Source organism: Gossypium raimondii, chromosome 8 (assembly GCF_025698545.1).
Source record: "Gossypium raimondii isolate GPD5lz chromosome 8, ASM2569854v1, whole genome shotgun sequence".
Classification (NCBI taxonomy): Eukaryota; Viridiplantae; Streptophyta; class Magnoliopsida; order Malvales; family Malvaceae; genus Gossypium; species Gossypium raimondii.
Window position 1 is genome coordinate 40,422,411 of NC_068572.1, and position 11,743 is coordinate 40,434,153.

At 34.5% G+C, this 11,743-nt stretch overlaps 1 protein-coding gene across 1 annotated transcript; it reads right to left on the reverse strand.

The window, feature by feature from the left end:
- Nucleotides 1-164: 164 nt before the first annotated feature.
- On the reverse strand, nt 165-11,122 carry LOC105793313 (caffeoylshikimate esterase). The gene is given in 9 exon segments (XM_052620353.1): nt 165-472; nt 672-770; nt 893-1,030; nt 1,828-1,895; nt 1,936-2,008; nt 2,010-2,086; nt 3,449-3,481; nt 4,978-5,068; nt 11,102-11,122. Coding segments are annotated over 9 exon segments (813 nt in total). The 3' UTR covers nt 165-259.
- Between the last annotated feature and the right edge of the window lie 621 nt (nt 11,123-11,743).

Here is an 11,743-nt window from a genome sequence, read left to right on the forward strand (position 1 = left end):
CAATGTCTCCTCCTAATAAAAACAACAACAAAGCATTTTAAATGAAACAAATTAATCAGATCCTCAAACATTGCAGTATTGAAGCAATTTCATATCTTTTAATTCTATTAATGTAGAGAAAATATACAGAGACAGTAGCAAATATGGTACTATCAGGATAAGTGGGTTAGTGATGTCTACGAACCCATTCCATTGGGTTCTGCAACCAGGTTTCAATGCTCGTATTAGTGAGTTTTTCGAACCCTTTATTGCTTAAAGTTTATAGGAGTTGCTTGTCAAGCCAAGCTGTGATATCTGTGAAAACGATCTCGATGTTTTCATCGGGCTCACCCGATGTCAAGCCATGCCACATCCCTGGATACAGTTTTATGGTTTTGTCACTGCTGCTTGATTTCTCATACAAGGCCTTGCTTACTTCAGGATCTGTTACTATATCTGCTTCCCCGTGCAACACAAAGAAGGGGAGTGTCACCTGCAAAAAACCATTCCAACCAACCCATATAAATGTATAAATGAATGAAAGAAATTGACTCATTCCAAGATCTTACGACTCGGATGAGTGTCGGATACGGAGATTAATACATAGATGAGACAGGAGCCAAAAACACATAAAACATATACAGGCAGCTTTTTGCAATGGGGAGGGGATTAAGAGGAGATGATTATTTAACCTCATTTAAACCACGTTCAAGGCTTATGCTAGTTCTGAGCATTTCCAGGGCTGTTTTGAGTCCAGGCTTGTCTTGGTATATTAACTTATTTTTCCTTATCTGCATCAACCATAAATTAAAAGAGACACCCCTGAGCTGTATATGCAATTAAATCATTTAAAATCAAATAAACCAATTCAAGCAACCATGAGATTTGAACAAGAGGAATTGAATGTCCAAACTGTTTCTCGCTTAATAGGGTCCTTGAATGCCGTGTCAATGACATTTTTGGTTGGTACTATCTTCCATTTTGGTATAATTTCTTCCACTTCCGTCAACATATTCACCACCATTGGATGTGGCTTCACTTCCTCAGATATCTATAACAAAATTTTAAAGCTAAAGATTATATACATATTTTGATTAACTAAAGTTCAAGTACGAGTAGCCCCGATTTCGTAAAAGGTTAAAAATGGTACTTCTAAATTACTCACCAAATAAAATTATTAATGAGACACGAATTATGATATTTGTCAGAATGCTAAAAAATACTTAACCAACTAAACTAGCCCGAACTGGTTATACATAAATATCTACCCATATCATATAAACCCTACCTTATAGTCACCCATACATAATAAGACCTCATTATACAACTCCAACAAAAGCCCCTTTTATATGCACTTTTAATGGTTAAGAACAAGAGACAACTCTCCCCCACTTTTTTCTCTTCTTATTCACAAGAAAACCCATGTTGGGGACTCATGGAGATCTCATCTCTCCCTTTAAGAAGCTACAAGCTTCTTAATCTTTTTTGCCACACTTTCAAGACCCTTCGGTCATACAACTCTCTACCCTCTAATTTGAAACATCTTCAAACCCCCCAAACCCAAATATTAATGCAACAAGAACAGCACAACTCCAAAGAGGGATATTTTTATGCACTAATATTACCATTACACCTCTAAAATTAGGGCATGCTATCGATTTCATAAAAAACTAAAAGTGATACTTATAGATCACCCATCAAATGAGAGATTATTAATGAGACTCGAGCCTGAAACTTATCAAAGTACTAACAAGTACTCAACCAACTAAACCAACCTATATTGACATTATTTATTATTCTTAATGAATTGGTGAACTAAAAAAAAACGGTCATTTCTCAACCATTTACCTTACACATTGGTGTAACAAGAACAGCACCATTCCAGAAAGAAGGATCATGTCAAGGAGAAAAGTTGGCTTGGTAATTTTGTCAAAACACTCGAAGAACACATACCACATACAGACTTGAAGAATTCTCGGCAGTCATTAACGATGTTCTGAAACTTGTTAATGTAACATCGAGCACCCTTGGGGCTTGGACCTCCCATGTCCTTAATAATCCACCCCAAACGCCGCATATCCCGCCGCAGCTAACCTGGTTCCACATTCTGCAATAAAAACCATGATATTAGTTAACCAATCGATTCATTTAGGCAAAGTAAAATGCATATTTTCTTCATCAGTCCCCTTGTTAAATGGTATAATTGGACTTTAGTCCCTCTCAAATATTCATTTTAATATTAAAAATTCACTTTAACCCCTTACAAATTTTAATTGTCTTGATCATGTAACGTAATTCTTAGCTTCCCCCTCAGTCCCCTCTAATATTACAAAGATCTCGGTGGGGCCAGTGGTTGTGTGTCAACCCAATCAATATACAGCTGACCCACATCTTCAAAATTTCATAAACTTAAAATCATTGTCAATGTGATTGGTGATCATGTATTAACAAAGGTCAAATTTTGGTTTGGGTACTTGTGTTATGCTCAAATGTGGGATTTATTCTATATACTTTAATTTGATATGAGTATAAATTATTATTAATTACTCTAAATATTTATCTATCATTAAATATTTTAGACTCATTATGTTGACATGATTTTTGTTTTGTGATGGAAGGATTTTCTAAGAAAGAATTACATCAGTTTTAAACCAAATTAATTAATGATGTTATGATATTATCAAGCAGAGATTAAATATTAAACAACCAAAACCAAAATTTAAATCATTAATAAAAAATTAAATAAGTAGTCAAGCATAAATTAAATTAAAAGAATGGAAATTGAAAGATTGGAGCTTTTGACACTATTTTTTATCGGTTAAAATATGTTATCGTGATTATATTTGTATAGAATTTAAGATTTAGTCTATAATAAAAATTAAGTCCTCCTAATTTATGATTTAAAAATTTCAATCAAGTTGTTAAAATTGTAAGTATTTTGTCTCAAGTTTTGAATTTTGATTAAGCTATCTTCATATGACGGGACATATGATCGATAGAAAAAATCATGATAAATTAACAAATCTTGATAGAAACTATCAATGATAATAATGATTGGACTAGGATTTTAATTTGAAAAAAATAAGAAAATTGAATTTTCAACTTTTAAAATACATAGACTTAACATCTTATTTTAACCTTTTATTAAATATTTATTATATTTAGGTGTAAATACTATTTAGATCCCAATCAATTTCAATAAATATAATTAGTTTATGTAATATTATAGAGTAAAAGTTTGAAAATTTGAAAATAACTTGAAATTAAAACTAGTTTTACAAATTCAACCTGTCGGTGTTTCTGAAGATTTTAAAAAAGTTTATTAATATTATTTAATATAATAATATTTAAAAAGACATTAGTTAACAATTTCTTTAATAAAATTGAAAAAAAATGGATGGACGAAAAATAGTGACAAAATGAGTTTATATGTAAAAGGAAAAACAGGCATTTAAGAGGTATTTGTTACCTTTCATGAAATCGCTGCACTCCATGCCATAACCTGCAATTCACATTAATGAATTTTAATATATATATATATATATATATATATTATTTTTGGTGAAAAGAAAAGATGAATTACATCAATTACATAAAAGTACCATTGACTTTATCTTTTTGTAAAAAATCTAAGATTTTCTTGGGTGCTTCATCAAGAACCTGTAAGGTTAATTTCTAATTCAAGCTAAGTTTAGCAAGTCAATCTGCCACCAAGTTTTGCTCTCTCGGTATGTGAATGATCCTCCACTGTCCTTTCGGTTTCATGATACATTGAGTCCTTCTAGCACAGCAATCCCTAACTCCTCCAATCCCATATCAGACAAGGCTTGGACTACTTCAAGGTTATCAGTTTGAATTATGGTTCGTCTGTATCCTTTATTAAGTAACATAAGGATCCCATCTAGGATTCCCCAAACTTCGACCTCAAATGGTGAACAGACACCTATATAACGACTGAATCCCATAATCCCATAATATTTTGCACCCATTACCCTGACTCTTTTTTTATTTTTCTAATTAATATATTAATTACTACTCTAATTTTAATTTTAGAATTTGAAATTTAATTTTTTATTTCACTTAATTTCATCAATCTATTTTTATAATGCTATTAGTAATAATTGTTATCATTAAAGTGATAGCATGGATTTTTACGATTCTGTTAACACTATTAATGTTGTTATCAACTAATAGCCCATACTGTTAAATATTTTGACAGCATCAATCATTAGTATATGAACTAGAAGTGCTCATGGGACAGGCGGCCCGGCCCGGCTCGACGGCCCGCCCGAAATATGTGAGGGTTTGGGTAAAAATATAGGTCCGAAATATGGGCTTGGGCAAAAAATGAGGCCCGTTTAGAAAACGGGCTGGGTCTCGGGCACCACTTTTTTGGCCCGGGCCTGTTCCGAGTATAATAAATATATATATTTTTATTTTTTAATTTTAACATATATTTTTTTAAATTTTTTTATTTTTAAAATAAATTTTTAGTGTTTTATTAAAAAATGGGCCGGGCCGGGCCTGGACAAAATCTCAGGCCCATATTTCGGGCCGGGCCGGCCCCGGGCTTAGGATGCGGGTCGAAATTTTTTTTCTGGGCCCGGCCCGACCCATGAGCACCTTTAATATGAACGTACTAATAACATTATAAAAAGTAGAAGGGTTGTGGAGGGAATTTTGATCTCTTGAGAATAAGTCTTCAAAGTGTCATCTCTCGAGGATCAATTGATCCTCTCAACAGGTTCAGTAATGGGCTTGAAATGTCTTCCACCTCTTCATAAATCCGAACAGATATTCTAGACCCAATAGTGGACCTGTTGAGGTCTTCATCAACTTTTGACAGACGATACTTGGAAGACTTCTTCTTGAAAGGTCAAAACCTTGTACACAAGGGTTAAAATAATGCCAAATTAAACTAGAGAGATTGAATCTCAAACTCTAACATAATAGAGGGAGTAAAACTAGAATTAGACCATAATGATGAGGGATGGGTACCATGGCAAAGGAAAACAAGAGCCTTCGGAGAAGATGAAGGCAACCATCTGCAAGTAAAAAGCATAGTTCCTCTTGAATTATTTATATTCTCCTGAGTTTCATGAACGTTTTCATCAATGGAAGCATTCATATATATGATAGCCAAAAACAACAAGCATTAAAATGAAGAAAAAGGCCATTTCTGCTTTATTTACTCCTTAAATTCAACTTCCATGTTCATGAAAATACAACTTTAATTCTTCCTTTTTCTTTTTTCACAGTGGATAGCAGATTTTTGGTTTATTTCCGTAATAAGGACCCAAAGAGAATATAACATTTAACAAAAGAGAGAGAGAAATAACTCAAACCGTATATTGCAAAGGCAGAAATGAGAGCCAGCAAGAGCAAAGCAATTGCAAAGGCAATGTTTTTTTTGTTTAGAGAAAGGTGAAGGAAGTGCGTTGAAGAGCAACCACTTGTATTAACTGTTGGTATCAACTTTTTTTTTTCTTTTATACAAAATGCAATTTTATGCAATTTTATGATAGGGAAGAAGTACAATTATAATTATAAATATCATGCACTAAAAAATAATATATCCGAGATTTTGAAAAATTAAATTTGGAAAAAATTTACGCATAACTTTCATGTGGTGGAACTCATAGATACTCAAGATCTTAGGGACTTGGTCTTTGCCAAGTAAAAATGAGTTTAGTTCGAAACTGTGATTTCACGTCATCGTTGTTCCTTTCTAATAGGAGGATGACAAATCAAATTTTCTTCTTGATTTTCAACTTTTTTTCTCCTCAAAAAATTCAAACCTAACTAAAAATGTTAAAAATGATATGTTTTGTCATTCTCTTATTGAAAAGAGATAAGATGACGTGGAATCACAATTTCCTACAATCTTTCTCTTAATTCACTTGGTTACCTAATAAAAATACTTGACTTCAAATTTAAATAAATTTAAATATAATTTAAAATTTTCAACACCGATTAAAAATATGATTAATCTTGCAAGCTAATTAAGTCAAACATTAAACTACTTGAATTCACATAGTTAAAGTTTTCAAACTCATGATAATAATCAAATTTCATTAGCTATTCAAACTTCAAATTTTTTTTCTAATTATATAAACCATTTAAAGCTGTAATCATTCATGCAAAAGAGCAGGTGGGAGGATCAAAATTTTCAAAAATGTAATTAAATTAAATCTCATTCCTAAAACAAAACACACACAAGGAGGAGTTCAATGTGTTCTAGAAATCATAAATTGGGAAATTGAAACCAAAATCAACACGTTGTCATTAATTTAATTTCAATCTCCTTTAAAATGGGCTCTTACACTACACCAGAACAGGTTTTTAGCGGCGTTTTTTTAGGCCTTTAGTGGCGCTTCTTAACGCCACTAAATCCATTTCCGGCGCTTGAAGAAGCGCCACAAAAAATGCCGCTAACGACAACGTCGCTAACTTTTGCGGCGCTTACAGAAAAAAACGCCGCTAACGATCATGTTCTTTAGCGGCGCTAAGGAAATACACGCCACTAAAGATCATGTTCTTTAGCGGCGCTTATGAAAAAACGCCGCTAAAGATCATGTTCTTTAGCGTTAGCGGCGCTTTGGAAGAAAACGCCTCTAAAAGTAGTGTTCTTTAGCGGCGCTTGTTCAAAAACGCCGCTAAAAGTAGTGTTCTTTAGCGGCACTTGTTTCACAAACGCCACTGTTTTGATATGACTTTTAGCGACGCTTTTTTAAAAAACGCCACTAATTTTGGGATTTTTTAAAAATAAAATATTTTATTTTTTTCAGCCCTCCTGCAACAACAAATCAAAAGCAACCAGATCTAAACTAACCAAAAACAATAAATTTATATAATATTTCAAATTAAATGAATAAAATAATATTAATTGATTTAAATAAAAGTGAATTTCAGACTTTTCTTTACAAAAACGTTAAAAGTATTTATGCAACATACACTATGATGGCGGAAGTTATGATCTTTGAAACATCTTCATCATAATCTGTCATTGTTGAAGTTCGTCAGTACTTTTTGCTTTGCTCGCTTCTCTCGATGCCGCATCTTTTTGAATTCGTAGCTGTAGTTCTTCATATTTCTTTTGAACCTCTGCTTCTATCGCTGCTTCTCTCACTGCGGCCTCTGCTTCTCTCGCTGTAGCTTCTGCTTCCCTCGCTGCCGCTTGTGCTTTAAGTTGTTGCTGAAGTTCTTCATATTTCCTTTGAACCTCAAAAGTGGTCGCTTACATCTAAGCCATCTGGTCTTTTAACCTCTGAACTTTAGCTTGAGATTGACTCCCCGAAGCCATGTATTGGTGTGAGCTGGATCCAAAATATTGGGTTGGGCTGATAAAATATCCTTGAAATCGAACCCGACCATACTTTTTAGGACCCAAAACTTCAGTAATAATCCGGTTATCAATGTCTTCAAGATGAACAGAACTATCACTAGAAGCAATCGCTTCGTACTCCGTCTTTTTTTCCTTTAGTTTTTCCTAATAAATAAATCACATAGTTAAGTACGCAATATATAGTAAAAAAAAACAAATGCAATATAACAATAGTCGCATTACAAGCAATGAATTAAACCATTAGAAAATAAACACTATAAATAACTAAAACAAGTGAAATCGTATTAAGTAAACGTACCATAATTTCACCAGCTTCAGGAGTCATAGCAGATCCATCTTTCTTCTTATGTGTAATTTCAAAATGTTGAAGGCGTCCAACTTTTTGACCGGACGACCGTTCCTACAATATAGTAGTAAAAATATTATTTAATAGAAAGTTATACATATTTGAGAATTAAAAAATTAAAAATACCTCCGTCTCAGCTACACATGCAAAACTTCTAAACCCGGCTGTGTGAGTGAATTTTTATTCTTTAAAATTGCTTTTTCCAACTCGTTCACGATCCTACGTTATAAAATTTTTAGTACGTAAATAGTAAATACTATAAACCAAAATAATTACAATAGTTTGGAAGTACGTCGTACCTCGCATTTCTGAGAATGCCAAAATCTAACCGCATCTTCCCATTGGTACCTCAACATACCCGGCGGGACATTTTGCAATTTCTCATCGAGGGTTATTTTTGTCTTATAATAATTTTTCTTCAAAGTACTTTTATTGTCTCTCCATCTTTTTCCCAATGCCTTCTTTACATAAGCATCCGAGACCTCTAAAGCAAACCTCGCCTACAAAAAACACAAGTTAATAAAGTAAATATAAATGAAACTATTTCCCAAGCATTACAGATGACATTAACATTTTGTTACCTTAATATTATCGAGGGCTTGGTTTTTGTTGCTATCGGGCATTTAACGCCATGACTCGTAGTTGATAGGCAACATATTCCCATTTCGTGCTAAAATGCCCATGTATCCTGCTAGAAGCCGAGCTTCTGATCCAACAGGCTGACCAAAACTGTTTCTGCATACCTTGACACGCTCGTGTGGATCTAACTCGTATAACTCTCTAAGTATCGTACGTCCTCGACCTCTACGCGTCCCACCATTTTCAGCTACAAATGGTATATTATAATATAAGAATTTGAAAAAATAAATCAATTATAAGTCAACACGCATGTAATTAATGTAAGTTACTTTGAACTTCCGTAGGATCCTCGTGTAATCGGAACATTCGAAGATCCAATTGTCATCGTTGTTCAAGACTATTTGTTTCATCGAGTTTGGATTATTTTGAACAATGCTTTCCTTATAAGTTTTCTTCTAGGCATTTTATCGCAATACACATAAAATGTAATTAAACTTAATAACTAATTACAACAATAACAACACATATAAAATAGTTGAAATATATAATAAGACCAAGATTTAATACTAATGTAAGTTACATATAATTAAACAATCGTAAAATCTTACTACATCATTATTCGTAAATATCTTCATCTCGTATCCCGACGAACCCATTGAAATTGTGCACTAGTACTAGGGATATTATCGTTTAAGTTTTGTTCGAAATGGCAAAGTTTCGATCGTCGTCGATGTTATCTCTCATCGCCATCGCCATGTCAAACAAGTCTCTAGGGATGTTACGAGTACAACGTACCAACCCTCATCGCTTGGATCTTTTGAGTAAAAACTTGTTTGACTTGACTTGAGAATACATACGACTCATCTATCGCTTGTTGTCCCGTGAATCAATCGGTCAAAGTTCACCATTGTAAAACCAAATTGATCTTGTTTGATTCCACGAGTTGTATTAACATCGCCCAATCACCTCGAAATAAGACAACTTTCCATTTGCCATAGTAATCCAACTCAATTATGTCGATAAGTCGTCCGAAATATTCCACATTTCCTCGACAGATTATTGTCCCTAGCGCTAGCATAACTTGTAATTGCGAAATTAACAACTATTCCACAATTTTGCGTTCTCCTCAACCTCTCGCGATATTTTGTATGAAATCTGAATCCGTTGATGAGGAACGCACTATATCTTTTAACCACTCGATTTGGACCTTGAGAGAGCCATTTAACTTCGTCGTTTACGCTCTTCCCATTCCAAACCTATTGAATGGAAAGTAAACTAAGTAATTAAAAATGTTATGAGAAAGCATTATAATTTGTGTTTAAAGCTCCAACTACATACCGCTTGGCTTAACCATTCATAAAAGATTCGTAAACAACTTATTGATATCTCGATGTTGTGTTCTTGGTTCTTGTGAACGAGATCTCAATATTTGTTTGTACTCACTATGTTAAAAAAAATGTGATCTTTGTTAGAATATAAACAATTTTTAGTTTGATAAATATTTATAAAATTTGTTAAACTTACTTCCGTAAAGGTTCCAATGATTCGTGGTGAAACAGAACATATCGATGTGCTTGTACCCACGATAAATTATCTAATTCCGCAATTTCAACTTTGCCGATTGGTTGTCCAAAACTTTGGAACAAATAAGTATCGGCTAAGTTATAGTCCGTGAGTCCAACATTCCTATTTGGTCTGTTCAACCTTGTTTCGACATCTTCCAAATATCTTGAGCAGAAGGTCATACATTCCTCTGCCAAGTAGCCTTCAGCAATTGATCCTTATGGATATCACTTGTTGCGGCAGTAAGACTTTAATTTGGATAGGAACCTAAACACAATATACAACATTATCAAAAGTTGTAACTAAAGGCATAGAGGTGAATGAAGGAAAATTTTAAAAATACTTCTTTTAACACATTTCTATGGGATACATCCATCGATAGAAAATGGGTCCGCCAAGAATTGCTTCCTACGGGAGATGAATTATCAAGTGAACCATAATGGTGAAGAAGGAAGGTGGGAAGATTTTCTCCATGTTGCATAAAGTCAAAGTGGCTCGATCCTGTACCTTCTGAAGTTCTTGAACATCCAAAACTTTGCCACAAATGGCTTTCATTATGTTGGATAGTTCAATGATACAAGACGTCACCTTTTTGGACATACAACATCGTAGAGTAACTGGCATTAAATCTTGCATCAAGATGTGATAGTCATGTGATTTTAGCGAATATAATCTTCGATCTTTAACACTAACACATCGAGATATATTTGATGCATACGCATCCGGAACCTTTATATCCTTCAACACCATGCAAAACAGTTCTTTCTCCGTCTTGGACATTGAGAAAATAGAAGGCGGCAATCGATATTTCCCATTCGGAAGTGGATTGGGATGAAGATCAGGCCGAATTCCCATTTGGACTAAATCAAGTCGACTTTGAAGATTGTCTTTTGATTTTCCGTCGATGTTCAAAATTGTACCCACAATGTTCTCGCAGACATTTTTCTCAATGTGCATAACATCAAGATTGTGTCGTAAAAGGTGATGCTCCCAATAAGGCAACTCAAAAAAAATACTTCTTTTTTTCCACAAGTCCGCCTCATTAGGATCGTCCTCTTCGTCGGAGCTTTCATCGGCTTCATCATTTGATCTTCTGTTTCTCTGCGTGTTTGGCGGTTGATTCATCTTCCCATAAATGAAATTCATATCTTCCAACATGAAGAAGATTTCAGAGCCACTGGTCTGGGAAGGAGCTTCTCTGAACTCTTCAAAGGTCTTAGTCAAATCTGTAACTCAAATCTAAATCTATGATTTTCCAGAACCAATGACGATGCCCCATGTAAGAGAACTTCTTCCCATTGTACAACCATTGCGAGCATGTTTGTGCAGCACAACAAGGACACGCATAACGACCCTTAGTACTCCAACCGGATAAATTGGCATAAGCGGAAAAGTCATTAATGGTCCACATCAAAGCTGCACGTAAATTAAAGTTCTCCTTTCTCAGCACATCGTATGTCTCAACACCAGCCCATAATTGTTTTAACTCTTCAATAAGTGGCTGTAAATAAATGTCGATATCATTCCCGGGCCCTTTCTCTCCAGGGATAATCATAGATAAGATAAGGGAAGATTGCTTCATGCAAATCCACGGAGGCAGATTGTAAGGAACAAGCACTACTGGCCAAGTACTGTAGGCAGTGCTCATGATCTTGAAAAGATTAAATCCATCAGATGCTAGCCCAAGCCTCACACTCCTAGGATCGCTTGCAAAGCTTGGACATTTATTGTCAAATGCTTTCTAAGCTAAAGAATCTGCCGGATGCCTTAGTAATCCATCATCGGTTCGTCCATCATGGTGCCACGTCATTGACTCCGCCGTCTTCGACGACATGAAAAGCCTTTGAAGCCTTGGTATCAACGGAAAATACCGTAAAATCTTAACTGTCTTCTTCCTCGACTGTGCATCATTTTCATCGTCGTTCCCATCT